This window comes from Alnus glutinosa, chromosome 3 (genome assembly GCF_958979055.1).
Source record: "Alnus glutinosa chromosome 3, dhAlnGlut1.1, whole genome shotgun sequence".
Lineage (NCBI taxonomy): Eukaryota > Viridiplantae > Streptophyta > Magnoliopsida > Fagales > Betulaceae > Alnus > Alnus glutinosa.
In genome coordinates, this window is record NC_084888.1 from 22,065,998 (window position 1) to 22,082,766 (window position 16,769).

At 35.7% G+C, this 16,769-nt stretch overlaps 1 protein-coding gene across 1 annotated transcript; it reads right to left on the bottom strand.

Moving 5' to 3' along the window:
* Nucleotides 1-3,240: 3,240 nt before the first annotated feature.
* On the bottom strand, nt 3,241-14,129 carry LOC133864108 (protein MANNAN SYNTHESIS-RELATED 1-like). The gene is made up of 6 exons (XM_062300328.1): nt 13,912-14,129; nt 13,188-13,335; nt 13,010-13,080; nt 7,261-7,346; nt 4,056-4,632; nt 3,241-3,855 (listed from the first exon to the last, which is right to left on the bottom strand). The coding sequence occupies exons 1-6, from the start codon at nt 14,011-14,013 to the stop codon at nt 3,577-3,579; spliced, it is 1,263 nt and encodes a 420-aa protein (XP_062156312.1). The 5' UTR covers nt 14,014-14,129; the 3' UTR covers nt 3,241-3,576.
* Between the last annotated feature and the right edge of the window lie 2,640 nt (nt 14,130-16,769).

A 16,769-nucleotide genomic window follows, 5' to 3' on the forward strand; every position in this document is an offset into this window, starting at 1 on the left:
CACGATCCTCTCAAGATTTAGAATCAATGTCATAAGAAATCTTAGAGTTTCACATCATCATTTTGACAGTTTTTGAAAAGAATGACAACTTTGGTCCGTTTAGGCACTGTATTTGCACAAACACATCAATATGAAGTCACAACTTCACATGATCAAGATATATCATCATAATTGATGTGTTACTATCTTGATAAATAGAATGTCCAATTCCATTACTTATTGCGAACATTAAATTATAAATTGCATGGTTTATGGTTTAATATCTTCTGTGTGATAATTTCATTACTCATACCATATATCATATTCAATGCAATTCCCGAACCATTTACATGCACATGATAAATAGTAATCATAAAAGATAAACATGTAAATAGGTTATATGCCCAAAGCTCATTTAAATAAATTAGTGAATCAACTTTATTCAATATAAATCAAAATTTCTTACAAATTATCTGGAGTTTAAGGCACTATCCCTAACAAAAGTTTCAATTGTAAGCTTATCTTTATCATGTAAGTCTTGGAAATCTTGTCACATGTAAGTTTTATTTATACTTCAATACAGAACATATATTGGTTAACTTGACCAATTCCTTTCATCCTAATTTTAGTATCAATTGTTACACGTATGCATGTCTGTATGTATGTGTGTACGATGGCGTGAATATAAGAGAAAAAGGACATGGGGAATTGGTGGAAACTCAGGCTGGAGCAGGGAAACTTGGGAGGGAGCTCGGGGACGTGCAGCTGGTCGGGCTGGAGTTGATCGACACTTGTACAGCTCGCTTGGTTGGAGTTGGTCAGGCTACAAACTCGACTAGCCCCATGCTTGCACCACCAAACTTGGCCAAGGGTGCCTCGGGCATGCATGGTGGAGCAATCACCGGAAAAATCAACTCACGAATACATAACTTGCTCCAAGGCATGTTGGAGGATCTGGCTTGGGTCCGAAACATAGTCGGATCTAGTTCGGTTGAGTCCCACCAACGGTAAGATTTTAGGGTAGAACTACCTTGATGGTGGCACATGGGCAGAGTTCTACCGGTGAGCTTGTTGTTGTTTGAGTCAATGACTGTGAGCCCGCTTGTCTATCCTATATGAAACATTGTTTGTTCTGCGCCCGAGCCAATGGCCTTAGGTTGGATGGGTGTGAAGTTGCCAAGGGCATCAAGAAAGCATCTTCAAATGTGGCTAGGTGCATCATTCAAGAAGATCCCTCTCTTTACTAACCCGCATTTTTGGAAGGACACATGAACTGTTACGTGCTTACATAATGTGGGGTGGAAAATTAACAAGGGATTAGCATTTTGGTAGGATAATTCGAGAATTTTTAGGCCTCCCTTTTTTTAAGGGTAATTTGAGGAACCTTAAACCTCTTAATAACAAACATAAACGTTTGATAAATGAAATGTGTTTGGTAATATTCTCTTGCACATCTATTTTGCAAATTCATTATTAAATCTGTGGAACCCACATGTAGTCCATAAATTCAATTGTGGGTTTTTATATCTTTTGTACAAAAATGGACAAAACATGTGCAAAAGAATGAAACCAAAAATTTCTCTTGATAAATTAACTCATTTCTTATTTTATTAACTTTCATTTGTCTTTAAATAGACACTTACAATGCATAGTAAAAATAAAAGACTTACTGGAATAAACCACTTCTAATGTTATCAATAATGACAACATATTATCTCTAACATTTAAATCCTAATTCTAATGTTATCAATAAATATAACTTATTATAATCCTAAAATACCTCCTACTAGACACGTAACATGGACAAACTTGGAGAAGCCACCACGACCAATGCCATACCCATTGAAAATGCCAGCTTGCATGTTCCGTACGTAACGTGAGATGAGAACTTAATAAGAAATATAGATTTTTAGGATTTTTAAGGAATCCTGACTTCTATGAGCAATTAGAGGTGCTCTCAACTCTTACAATTGAACACAAGGTTTGAATAAATTCTTGATTGATTAATTTTATTCAATAACAAAGCAGTATTTAAAAGAACAAAATACAATAGAAAATAGTCTCACATGAAATAGAACTTCGACTTGACACCTACGACAACCCAATCTACTAAATGGGATTTGATTCCTACACAACACCACCACAACAACTGCACAACACTCCCTCACATGGGAGTGGGTCCCCACACACTGGGCCCCACCCCATGTAAGGGAGTGTTGTGCAGTTGTTGTGGTGATGTTGTAAATCTATCATTTTCCCTACTAAATAAGACTTTTTATTAAATAATAATAATACCAACACTTCTAAACAACAACAGACCCGTAAACAGTAAACATAATCCAACATAAAACAAAATGCCACCTAACCAACTAGACATATTCGAAAGCAACAATGGATCTGACAGTTGAAAGTTAACAAATACTAAAATACTGACAGACCCAATATAATAATTACTACTGCATTGCACCCAAACTCTACCAGCTTCGAATATTGCATGTGTAACATTGTATTGGGATCAGGTAATTTCTCCAAGGTGAGGGCTTGGAGTGCTTTTAGAGGAGAGGGATTCCATTTTGGGCAAAAGGGTTTTCCTAGATTATGCATAAGCATAGAGGGTAATCTCCTCGCGAGGTTAGAGATCTGGGTTCAACTGAACCCCTGGCTCTTGAAAGACTCCTTTTCCTTTGTCTTTGTAGTTCCAAAACTAACATACCTCTGAGCTGATAGACTGTCAAGTATGAGACGACCCAAGATTGTTGGTTTGACATGTTTCAAGCGCATTTCAAATGCAAAGATGGGTTTTGGGAGGAAACTCTGTTCACATATTGGTGAAATAGTAGCCAGTTCAGGCGTGCCTCTTGGGGAGCGTAGCCAGGGACCCTATAATGTTCGCAGTCTGAGGCTAAATAGATGGCAGTGTTGGATTATAGAGGCCACACCTTTTTGGGGTTCTGGACTCCTTTTATGCAAAATTCTTTGGAGGTGGTCTAATCTTCTGCCATATAGTGGTCTTTGTTTAAATGGGACCCCTGGTTATTTATCCCCAAATCAGGATCTATAGAAAATTCTAGATACAAGTGGTGGGGTCCCTTAATCATTTTAAATATATAAATATATCCCTCTCTTTGATTCTATACGTACCCTTCCTCATAATTGTAGAATTCATAAATGGAGCGAGCATCTTGTTATGAATCTCGAAATTTCTCAACTGACGGAGGAAACCCGCGAACAAAAGATATCAAGAAGAAAAAGCATCTTCAATTACTACAAACAATCCTTTCATTCAGCAAATATGAAAAGAACTTGGACTCAAATGTTACAAAGTATAGAAATAGGGCAAGGTTTGTGAACATATCATACAACACATATAAACTACGACAGCTTGGAAACTTCCTGCCTACTGAAAAAACAATTAAGAAATCACCCAGATACAAAAGCTTCTGTTTGGGGTACTTCCAACCCCCCATATTACGTATGAATAAAATAATATAATTGACCCGTCCAAAAGCTTGATTAAGGCAAATGGTAAAGCAATACCTTCTTTGACAGGTTCAATGCATCTGCCCCGCACTTTCTTCAGGTTACTTCACATTGAGACTAGCAGAAACATGAATAGGCCAAGTGATTCTTTTTGGAAACATAATGAGTGATGAAATCAGAGGCAGAAGCAGAGGATTCTGGAATATTGGCTGGAACAAGTATTTGAGTCCTACCAGCAGCAATTCTCTTACCAGCAACATTGGAATAGAAAAGGCCAGAGATGGCTGGTACAAAAACATCACTCTCAGAACATATATAGAAGTCAATAACCTTTTCATATTCAGAACCTTCAGAATCCAAGAACTTCCCCTTTTTATCTGCAGGTATTATGCTTTCCTGCAATAGTTTCCAAAGGTTAAGAGGACTTCAGACCTCAAGTTAAAATTTAGGACTATGATATCAATAATATTGGTGTCTCTTGGAAGAATAAGGAGGGCATTCATACATTATAAACAATGATTTGGTTCAAGCAGTTACCAAACATTGAAGTGAATAACAAGCACAAGATTCACAGCAGAATAAAGAGATACCCTCACCTTTGTATAAGTTTTAGGGAAGAGATCCTTTAGAGCATCAAGGCTGCCTTGCCACCTTGATTCAGTCAAATAGACTGGGGTATCCTTGTCAAATCCGGTCTTTCTCAGAAAAACAGCAATCTCTTGTGCATTATAACAACTTCTTGTTCCAGCATCACCATTTTCATGGCAACCCTTCTTCTCCAACATATCAACCCTCAAGTCTACGGCTATAAATTGCCCATCTGACTTTCGACTTAAAGTTCTTAGACGCCCAACCATTGAGTCAACAACTTCCTGAATCTCAGGTTGCAACTGCAAAGTTCCGAACACTGCCAAACATGCAACTGAATCATAACTGTTTTTTGCTGATTTTCTCATGTTCACTGAAGGGAAATAAGTAGCCAGCCGTATGTTGCCCTTTTGCTTATAAATTGGCTTGACGTGTTCCACAATGTAGTCTTCTGTTACTCGATTAGGGACTTTCACAACAGCAAGATTTCGCGTTGATATCTGAGCAGGCTGATCTTTCACCACTCTGACCACGCCATCCAAGCTTTTTACAAACTTCTCAACATCATAAATATCTTCAAAGCTCCTGAAAAAAATAAATAAATAAATTCCTAGTAAGTTACTCTCCAAATCCTATTTTTAAAACACTAAAAAAAAGATGGCATTAGTACAAAATCATCAGCCTAACTAACTTTTTTTTATTAGTAATCGTAATTCATTAAAAGCGCAAAGGTGCCAATCCAAGTACACAGAGAGTATACAACAGATATGCCTAACCAAAAAAGAAAAAAACCAAGAAACTCATGAAAGCTAGAAATTTTAAAGATGGAACCCACAATCTCTTTATGAGATAGGAAATATCCCCTTGAGATAGATTAATGGGAATTGATTATTCTGAGACTAAGGCATAAGCATTTTAGTAAGGAGTTACTAAAATAAATACTCTATAGAATTAGATTCTAAGGGTATAAGAATAATCAAAAGTTGAGGACTCAAGGAATAGAAAGGTAGTGAAAATAAAGTGACAGTAATTTATTGTGACTTTATTTCACTAAGAATATTTCATAGAGGGATCATATGCAATTATAAGAATCAAGGAGCTCTTGTATAATTCAATAAATCCTGGAGTGCAATTACAATTTATAGTAAGTTGTAAGTAAGGTAACTTTGGGCCAAGTCATGGGATGACAAGTGTCCTAAGCCCATTGGAGCTAGGTTTTATTTTTCAGTAGGGCCCTCCTCAAGCTATGAGTACCTCATTAGGGGTTGGCTGAAACACAAGTGAAAAACCCAAGGGGACGTGCGCGGCTAGGTGGAGAGAAATGTGAAACTGTCTCCAAGTTTTCTCCTAAGTGCTACACGGCTACCTTTGAGAGTTCTTGTGTAGAGAGCCCACACTCTCTTGGCCTTGCATAGTCATTGAGAAGATCAAAGGAGTTTCAAGAGTACAAAAATCTGGTTTTGGATTTACACAAGTAAAGGTATGTGATTTCTTGTCTCACTTTAGGCTTGTATTTAGTTCTGAAATGCATGCAATACATGGAGTCCGTTCTTGGTTTTCTTCCGCTGCGTTTAATGTGCATGGGATGCATATCGGTTTCCAACAACCCCTGCTTCTTTCGAAAACCCATAAGACTGAAACCCCCCTCTTCCAGTGCAAACTCGAAAGACTCAGCTTCAACATAGAGCCAACTCAAAAAACCCATTGCAGAAAACCAGAAAGAAAAACTAAGCTACCGTCATTAACAAAGAAACCAACAAACACTAAGGAGCATCTGGACACGTTACACGCACTGACGAGAAAAGGAGGGAGAGAGTTTGGGGGGGAGAGAGCTTCCACACTCAGAAGGATGACTATTGAACAGAAATAATAAGAATAAGTCAGTAAGCATTTTTCCTAGGTCCCAATTAATAGGTAAGGTCAAACTATCACAAAGAAATTGCTGTGGAGAAAATGAGGGACCTAACTTGTCACTGCCTAAGGACACGCATACCACGTTTGCACCATAACCAAAAAAACTGGTCATTATTGGAGCTCCATCATAATTGTTTTTGATAATTAATGCATTTCATTAAAAGCACAAAAGGACACAACCCTAGTACATAGGAAGTATACAAGAAAAAACTCTTTTAATGAGAAAAATAACAAAAATCCACAAAATCAGAAAAGTTAGATATTGGAGCTCCATTACAATTACTTATATAGCTCAATTCCACCTAGTACACACTCAATGTGAGACTTGACACATACCAATACAATGCCCTTCATAGTTCATACGATCCAGTGTCACATGGCTAAAATATTAAATATGGCAGACCTAACACAAAAGTTCATCCATATGTGAGCAGAGGCTGATCCAAGCTTGGACAAGTTCTCAGTACGAAATATGAGTTTGGCTGAGTCTGGCCTTAACACCACCCAGCCTGAGGTAAAACCAGCCTTATACACAAATTTTACACACTTACTGTTTGGGAAGGGAACATATGGAAAACCAACAAACTCAACTAAATGCGGCATTAGTGATTAAGTGAATTCAAATTGGCATAATTCTCTTCTTTCGTGGTGGGTGCTTGCCTTCAACTACCCACGAAACTTTCTCGTGCGTGGGTGCGTTCGCAAAAGCGGGAAGGTTTTGTTTCTAACCATCTTATCATACCACCACTCGCTTTAGCATTACCGTTACCTGCCACTAACCAATTTATAGATAACAACACAAACCGAATAAGATTAAAACCCATAAAGAATTATAACATGAAACATAAAAGCATAAAATTGAATTACCAATCTATCACAACAAACAAAAATGGGTTGTGAAAGTGCTCAATCATTAACATGAAAATTTTAGTTTTGCTTATTTATACGGTTACACCATATATCCAATGTCCCAATGCCTCCCTTTCCTGTCCCCAAAATGAAAAGATACTAAAAGGAACAAAATAAGAAGATTCTTTCCCAGGATTTCACTAATGGGGATGGAACCCCACTATGACTCACCAAGGAAAGCTCGGTGCCTGAATTTGGGGGGTGTTGCCCATGAAAGCTTTTATCAAACTCTACCATATTTTTTTTAAGCAGCTCATTAATATTGTTGTTTAGAAGAAGCACTAAAACAAGAACAATGACAACAACAGAACAATGAAAGAAATACTCCATCTTCATATAACTAGAAGAACAAATAGGAAAACTGGTTCTTTAAGGGCAATGAGCACTAACCTCTCGTCACCTGGTTTGCTTCCTCTAATGTCAGGAAGGACAAGAGTCGCTCCAAGATATCTTGCCACTACAATTGCATCACCAATCTGAGGAAGGTGCATACCAGGGAACAGACAAGGAAATTAGGTAGAAAAAAAATATTTTTTTTCGTAAGTAAATGGATTTCATTAAAAACCAATGGGGCATTCAAGTACACACGAAATATACAAGAAAAACACCTAAAAAAAGACTTAAAAAATAAAAAATAAAAAAAATTCATGAAAACTATAAATGTGAAAAGTATCATAAGCTGCTATCCGAAAATGGCGCTATGGTCTTGAGAGAGAGGGCTTGGTGGAGAGTGGTAGTGGACGCTAAATATGGAAGTTCATGGGGAGGGTGATGCTCTAGGGAGCTTGTTGGGGCGTATGGGGTGGGGTTATGGAAAAATATTATGAGGGGTTGAGGAAAGTTTTCAAGTGTAACGACCCAATGAAAGCACTAGCCACATCTGCGCTATCACCCCAAAAGGACAAGTCAATTTGGAACTTTCCTAGAATCACTTAAAAAACCTAGTTTCACCTAGTAAGCATTGTGAAACTTAACACCCATGAATGTCTTTATAAATCACTTACTCTATATGGACTACTCATCTTTCCAATATAGGACTAAGGTGGTACATGTCATACTAGATTTGAGGTAGTAAACAGTGATTTTATCAATAATTAAATAGTTTAAAACCACACACATTGTGTGTATTTGTGTATGTGAGAGAGAGAGAGAGAGAGCAAAAAGGAAAAGTGATATTAAATAGCTACAAAACTTGCTAGTTAGTTCTTCAACAGTTAAGGCATTCCTTAGTGGATGTCTACAACAAAGCAATGGAACTTTGACTTATGGCACTTGTTAGCTTAGTTTATTAGTTTATCTTTGTTATGTTGTCATAGCATAATTTGAGTTGTATTAACTGAGAATAAGCAAGCAGATGGCTGGCTTTAAGTAGATCGGAGTAGGTAGCGTAGGGAGTCATTGAGTAATTTTATCAAACAATTGTCTTGTGGTTTTATCTCCTGCCCTAAGTGGAGCAGTTTTTTCTCTATCAATTATACCAGTCTTTGTTGGTATCCATCACCGTCCACCCCAACAAGGTCTATAAAGATCAATTATTAGCCTGTATTTCAAGTGGAAAGCCCTGTCCATCATTTGCCAAACAGTGCCCCCTCCTACAAACTTCTAAAAACTAAACTTTGATGTAGCTATTCGAGAAGACTTCAAAATTGTTGCAGCAATTCTTTGCAACCATCTAGGCTCTCTACTCCATATTTGGGCCGCAAAGAATTGCTGCAACAATATTGAAGTCAACACACTTGAAATGTAAATCCATTAAGGGGGGACCCAACAAACTCTTTGCCAACCAGGTCTTTTTCTCTGGACTTTGATCCACTAGTTTCTGCAGTTAATGCTCAGAACACCACTGTGATGAGTAAACTTTTTATTCAATCAAGCAAGCAATCAGAGATGTTCAATAATAGAAAACTAGAATGAATTGAATCATATCTTCAGATATTCAACACCAACCACCTACACTCAAGCTTAAAAATAGATTGAGATATTCTTGAAAGCACACTTTGAGATTTCAAGTTGAGTGTAGGATCATTAAAATAATGCTTTCTTCGCGTAGAACAAATTTAGGGAATCCAATCCACGTGTGCTTGTGGTAGGCTTCTGGTTTATTTATTGTTATGGAAAGTATCTATGCTTTTAGGTTTTGATAGGGAAAAGAACAGAATTTGGATTCAGATTGTAAAAAGAAAAGCAAAGAAAGCATTTTGTTACTATTTAGGGGGTACCCAAACAGTGATGTTAATGTTAACATTGCACCAAGAAGAAGAGAGAAAAGGAAGAAACTCATTTTTTTTTTTTTTATAAGCAATGAAAATTCATCAAAAGAGTAGCAGGGTGCAACCCTAGTACAAAAAGTATGCAAAAGAACCCCTAAAGTATAAGAAAAGAACAAAATTCCAAAAACTCCGAAAAATTAGAATGAAGCAAACTATTCCATGCTACTCTCCATGTATAAAGGGATAGTAACATCATCTTCTTCAGTTCTAACAACACAGTCTCACGATCCTCAAAGCTCCTAGCATTCCGCTCTATCCAAAGACACCACACTAAGCACAAAAGAGCCAACCTCCACATTTTCAAAGCATTGCAATTTCTCAATTGTCCCCTTCAACTTACCAAGAACTCACTCACCCTCCGAGGCATAACCCATACAACACCAAAAACTTGAAAAAGCGCACTCCACAATTCTGTTGCAACCTCACAATGAAGAAAAATGTGATCAATAGACTCCCCACATTTCTTGCACATACAGCACCACTCCGCCATAATAACATTCATCTTTTGTAAATTATCCAACATTAATATTTTCTCTAAAGCCGTCGTCCACACGAAAAAAACGCCCCTCTCAAGGGAGCCTTAATTTTCCAAATGCTCCTCCAAGGAAAAGAGGAACTTACCGAGGTAGATAACACCTAATAGTAAGACTTAAACTTCAAATTATTTCTTTTAGAAGGAATCCAGCAAATTTTATCCTCACCTCATTGCCTTAATCTTTTAGAATACAGCATCTCAAAGAAAACAAAGACCACTTCCACCTCCCAATCATGCATTGCCTCAAATCTCAAATATGCTTCTTATCCTATTAATCAAATCTCTGAATTCTTTGAGTAGAATGAAACGTCAACTCTTACTTATTACTTGATCTAGGACTTCTAATTTGACTAGTAAATTAAACATCCAATAAGACGCTAACTTGACCTTGAAGAAAATAAATCCAAGAAACATAGAAACTGCTAGAAAATTCTAGACACTAGTCAACCCTTATTAAAAAAAGATACTAGTCAACTTACAGAAATAGCCTTAATTTGCAAGAGTTGTAGCAAAACCACATGTCGGAGCCTCATTACAAAACTGACCATTACTAATGAGATAATAACTCATTTAAAACTGTTTTAACCCTAGACTCGATAACTTGACCCTCAGATTTTTTTTTTTTTTTGGATAAATAAGAAAAGTTTTATTAAAAAAGTGTAAGACGCCCCTAAGTACACAGAGAGTATACACAAGAACAACCAAAACCAGTCCAAAAAAAAACCAAACAAACCCACAAGGACCTAAACCCTTAGACCTTAAAACCCTAAGACCCACAAAAGGCACACATCGCCATAGTTAATGGAGCTTTTCAAGTTCAATAGCTCCCTCTTGCCTTTGGTCTTTTGGCGCACTATCATATTTTCCCGATGAAACTCCTCTTCAATGAGATCCAGGATTGCCAAGGACTCCTCGCCATGAACACCATCCATCGCCCAATCTAAGGGCATACCATCCCAAAACTCGTCATCCTGCTCCCACACAACTACCTTCCAAGATGGATCAAACTCGACTGGCCACTCTTGAGATTGAGATAAACCATTGCCCTCTACGAAGAAAGGATTGAAGCGACAACTCAAGGGGGAGGGAAGCCCTACCACCCCATCATCCTCAAAATTATATAAAACTTGTCCTAATATGATGTTGAGCGTGAATCACAAAATAAATTTTGGAATATATGGAGTCCCGAAGTAACAAATCAATCTTCCATGGCTGCATCGCTCTCTCCTGGTTGGAGAAAACTCAATCTCAAGTTTTTTTATGTCAAGAGTATGACCAAATTTTCCTCTTGAACTTGCACCCTCAAAATAGTTGATACTTGAGCAGATTTATTCTTTGTTTGTTGGAAACAGCAGGAAAGATAGTAGGATGTCTATTTTTTTCTCATCATTAAGTTTATTTTGAATAAATAAAAATAAATAAAAAATAAAAATTGAGGCAAGAGTTTTAAAAATAATTTCATCCTTGGTCTTGACTTGTTGACATTCATGTATGCACTCATCTCGTCCCTTTGCAATCTCTCACTTTTTTCATGCATTCTTTAGTCTATTGAGCCCTCCTCTTTAGCCACAATAATTTCTTACAAATTTTCTCACCTGGCTTTCACATCCTTCACCTCAACATCATAATCATCATCTATGTTCTCATCTTTTATAGCTACTATTTTGGTCTCAATCTCCTCAACATTGACATCAAGGAGTTTGAGCTAATGAGAAATAGAAGAAAAGTTGGCTCCAAAAGCCATTGGAGCATTGGGTAAGAACTTTGACAAAAACTTGCTGATTTTTAAACCTTCATTCTTGCCAGAATTCTCAATTATTGTGAATCCAAAGCAGAGAGCAGTCAATGATGGAAAAGTCGGCTGCACTTCACAAGTTTTAGTATTTGTCTCATGAGGCACACTAGGAGTTAAAAAAAATAAAATAAAAAATAAAATCTCAGCTTGTAGAATTTAACAGCTTTGAGCTTTAAGTAGAGCTACTCATTCAAGTGCATTGTATCATTGGAGATATCAATTTCCAGATATTGGATTTGTTTGCAAGTGACATTAGCCATCCGAACTAGAATGGTGAAGAGATGTGGTATCTTTCACTCTGATACCAACCTGATGTTTGTGGTAGGCATATGGTTTATTTAGTGGATAATAGCTAGGAACAATACATAGGCTTTTGCGGTTTTGATAAGGAAAGGGAAAGGGATTGATTTAGGGTTGCAATGCGAGAGAGAAAAGGGAATTTTGTTGCTATTCAGGGGCTACGTGAACAGTGACATGTATGGTAATGGTGTGGCCAAGAAGAATAAGAAAGAAGGGCAGAACCCTCTACACATTCTTGTCTCAAAACTCAAATCACTCAAGCATTCCACTAATTAAAAGTCTGAATTCTTTGAGTCAATCTAAATTCTGTGAGTACAATGAAGTGTATTTATATAAACTCTTACATAACCTACTAGGACCAGGAATCCTAATTTGACTGGTAAACTAACAATCTAATAAAATACAATAAAAGGCTAACTTGGACTCAAAGAAAATAACTGCAAGATACATAAAAACTCCTAACAAGTCCTAGACTCGTTGCCAAAATAACTTAGTTCGCATCACTTATGAAACAATAACCCAGATTAACAATTTTTCTTAAAACTGTGGAATCTTAAGTATTTGACCTTCAAAACCTTATAAGACTTGATGCAATACGATGTTGCACTTGAGTCACAAAATAAATCTTGGAATCTACAAAGTTGCAAACTAGGAATGAGAATCTGACTTGTTGGAGAATCATAATATGGGAGAATAAGAAGAGACAAAAGTTTAAGTTTAATAAAACAAATCAGAAGAAAATATCAAAAAGAAATGACAGGCACTTCTTGATGCCAAGAAGTTTTAACGTTATGACTTGAAGGTCAAGATGTAGAGCCTGTTTCTATGTATGCAACCAATGAGTTCATCAGCTCAGGCTGATTTTAGTAATTGAGATCACCATGGCAAAAGAATGGGTCTTTTGTTTTCCTGAATTTGTGCCAGCACACAAGATAACCTCATTACGACTCCCCATTTATCATATGTACTTCACAAACACAAAGGAAATGGCAGCCGCATAATTACTGACATCTATATAGTTATTTATAACTACAACTACAAATAAATTTTTGCCACTTATTATATTAGTACACTGTTTTCCATTGATTTTCTAGTTAAATAAAAGACAACATCTGGACAAACAGCATTATTAAAAAGAAAATTTTTGGCTGTCAGACAAAAACAGATTCTACTAAATGATACAGCCAACGTTACAATGCAAGAACTCAGTCAATTAATCAGAAATGTTAATCGGGCTACCTGCGAGACATGGTACTCAGGGCCATTAGTTAATGAGAAAGTGACAAAACCGTCTGTCGGCTCTACATCATCTACAAAACCAAGCAGCGGATGAAAATTTAATGGATAACGATCACACAAATGTCCCATATAAATATGAAAATATTGGTCATTTTCTAAGTAGTAAATAAAACGTTACCCAGAACCGGCTTATCCCAACATGGTTTTAGTTGTTGGCCGTCCTCCTTCCAAAGCCCCCCACTCCTTTTAGAAAGAGTTACAAGTCCCTGCTCCGCAAGTTCATCACTATCTAAATTAACATTGCTTGCTCCGCCTGGAAGTTTTTCCTTTATCAAAAGAAAATCGGCCATTCGTTGTGAGAAAACAAAGAAGATTTAATAAAATTTTACGTGAATTCATCTAGAGCTTGCAACTCTTGGCAACAGAAAAAATGCAGATCGATAAAATTCAAAAAAAAAAAAAAAAAAAAAATCGTTGTTGTTGGTAAATAAATTTAAGAAAACGAAAACTTTTGAAAATAAAAACTTTACTAAAGTGGGCCACGTAGAACAAACTGAGTAATTTGACCATGTAGAAATCTGAAAAGTTAAATTTTCTTTTATCTGCATTATCTTCTCTATTTTTCCCACCAAACAAACAGAGATGAAGCAAATAATTCTGAGAAAGTTCACATAAAAACAATGAAAAAGATTTTTTTTATTTTTTTTCACGATCTGAATATTAATTACAACACATATCGCACGATGTAACAGGAATATATGCTTTGAAGTGAAATGTGAAGCAGATCAGATGCAATTCAATGCAAAACACAATCAAATAGGATTGGATCAGATAAAGGAGAGAGAGAGAGAGAGAGAGAGAGAGAGAGATGAAGAAGAAGTGTGAGGGGGTTGAGCTTTTACTTCAACAGAATCAAAATGGTCGCGCTTGATCATGTTCCCCAGCATTACGAACATGGTCAGCGTCAGTACCCCCGCCACCACCTGCCTCAAGTCCACCCCCATTCGCTCTCTCTCAGAAGGATTTGGAAAAGGAGAGAGAGTAGGTGTTTCTGTGGTTTTAGAAGCTTAAAGGGGAGAGGGCAGAGAAGACACCGAATGGGCTTTGAGTTTCCTATTACACCACCGACACTCTGAGTCTCCCGTCAGAATAATTTCTTAATTTATAATAATTAAGTAAAAAGTAATGTAGGTATTTAATTACCATGTACACATTAATGAATTACCACAACTTGTAAGGATTAAAGCATTTCCAGCGGCTTTGTAATTATTGTTTTCAAATATAAAGAATAAAATTACTTTCTTATCAAAATACACCCCACAGTAGCTTCCGTTCATTTTTTCTTATATTATTAAAATATTATTTTTTTACTTTTACTTTAATTAAAAAATAGAAAAAAAAAATAAAATACGAGAGAGATAATATATTTTTTACCTTTATTTTAATTAAAAATATGAAAGAGAAATAAAGTAGTAGAGAGATAATATATTTTGTAAATAAACAATTGAATGGGAAATGAATAGTGTCTCTCTCTCCCCAAAGAAACGAAAATTTTAGGGAAGCTACTCTAGAGAAGTTTTTGTAACTTTCTTGAAATTTTTTCTAAAACTTAAGAAACAGATTCCCTTTAAGGAAGCTGTTGTGAATGCTCTTATTAGTTACGAATATTCTATAACCAAATTACAGGAATATTATGTGTCCTCTCAAATTATGTGTCCAAATTTAAGAGAATTCGAACAAGTGATTATGAGAGATCATTTATACGACTCATCTAAGTAGATAAAAATTAAATTATTTAATTATGTAGATCTCATAAATGATATTTCATATTTACTTGTTCGAATTCTTTTAAATTCAACCAGATAAATTAAGAGAACGATGATCCAATCTGATGGCGACTTGGAAATCAACCACAGACAATATTGAATTTTGGATCCAAATTTATGCAGCTTTTTGGTCAAGCCGGTGACTGCGCCTTGATTCTTCTAATATTTATACTAATAAGATGGTAGGCCAAGTCAGAGTTTTGTTTTATCCACAATTACATATTTAAATAATTACCTTGTTGTCAATATTTTAATGTTTTTGTCATTGTTTCATAGAAAAAAGTGGGGGCGGAATGTCAATTTTTAACCACCGTTCCCCCTTTTTGTGGCCGTCATTGTTTCATAGGATCGGTTACATGTTGCTGGTAGGTCAGGTGGATGGATACTTGTCATTATGTTTTTTTTGTTTCTTATTTTATTTACTTGTATATTTAGAAGACTACTTTTTAATTACATCAACTTCGCTATCAGACATATCTTTTTATTTAACAACAGATTTTGCATTTACATTTAAACGGCATCTTGAGGTGGAAGTTGTAAACAATTTTGGTCTTTCCAATTTTTTAGAAAAAATTTACAAAGCAATTCATGTTTTAAAATGAAAGTTCTATTTCATGTGATACTCTATTTTTTATTATATTCCGTTTTTTTAAATACTGCTTTATTATTAAATAAAAGTAATCAATTAAAAAATTTATCAAACCTTATGTTTGTGAGTTGAGAGCACTTCTAATTACTCATAGAAGGTTTAGAATTCCTCAAAAATCCTACTATATCTATCGTTCTTGTTAAGTTTTCATCCTACGTATGCACATAACAGAGGTATTTCATAAGGGCTAAACAATGGAATCATTTTTATAGAATTTTGATTTTTTATATTTATTGGAGAAATTTGATTTTCAATTACTCCCAATTATTAACCTATCATTTTAAGATAAATATTTGTAAAATTATTTTGTTATAAGATATATGAAAATTTTAAAATCATCAAATCTATTGGGATCTTTTACAAGAGAACTTTTAACCCTCCCCCAAATTATTTAACTAATAAATAGGTGGGAGTGTTACTGTACCGTCCCCGTATTATTTAATTGTAGACAATCGAAAGAGTTATGTAATACCCCGAACAAAATTTGAAGATGTGTTTTTTCTTACATTTAACATCTCTTCTAGAACCGAAATCTAGCATTTGTGGTAACAAACATTTTCTTATCCTCATGACTATAAAACAAATAACACCTAGTTCATTTTGGATATCCAACAAACAAACATACATTAGTTTTGGAATCCAACTTGTCTGTCTTTCCTTTCAGCACATGTGCTTGGCAACCCCAAATGTGGATGTACCTCATACTATGCTTTCAACCATTCCACAATTCAGTAGGTATCTTGGAAACATATTTGGATGGAACAAAATTTAGGAAGTATGTTGCTGTTTCTAAAGCATATCCCCAAAAGAACATAGGTAGAGTAGCATAACTATAATACCCCAAAAATTACCATAATTTAAAATAACAACAATAGTGATGTTTGGCACATAATTAGTGATCCCTTACACTTACCTCATCAATTTACCATAATAATAATAAATAAATAAAATTCCTTAAGCTCTGCTTGAATATTCGATCGTCCCTTGGAACGTTCGACATAGACTCCCCACCAAACGTTCAAAGCATCTTCCGAACACGCGATGTGGACAACTCTTCTAGTTAAGAAAACACAATATTAGTAGTTCCTTAAACATAAATATTACATATTAAAAGGTTTCAGCCTAAAACATAAAGATTAGTAGTTCCTTCCTTCCTTCCATCCTGCATAAACTCGTATGTGATTATGGTTATCACCACAATTTCATACTGTGGTCAAGTGAGTCAACAGTCCTCAATAACATAATGAAATATTGCATCATTTAAAAGTACATCGTACAATCATAT

Excerpts from the sequence above, each read along its gene's own strand:
- LOC133864108 (XM_062300328.1), bottom strand. The coding sequence starts at position 14,013 with ATGGGGGTGGACTTGAGGCAGGTGGTGGCGGGGGTACTGACGCTGACC. Across the intron at positions 13,336-13,911 it reads ACCATTTTGATTCTGTTGAA|GAAAAACTTCCAGGCGGAGC; the intron begins GTAAAAGCTCAA and ends CTTTTGATAAAG. Across the intron at positions 7,347-13,009 it reads CTGAGTACCATGTCTCGCAG|ATTGGTGATGCAATTGTAGT; the intron begins GTAGCCCGATTA and ends CACCTTCCTCAG.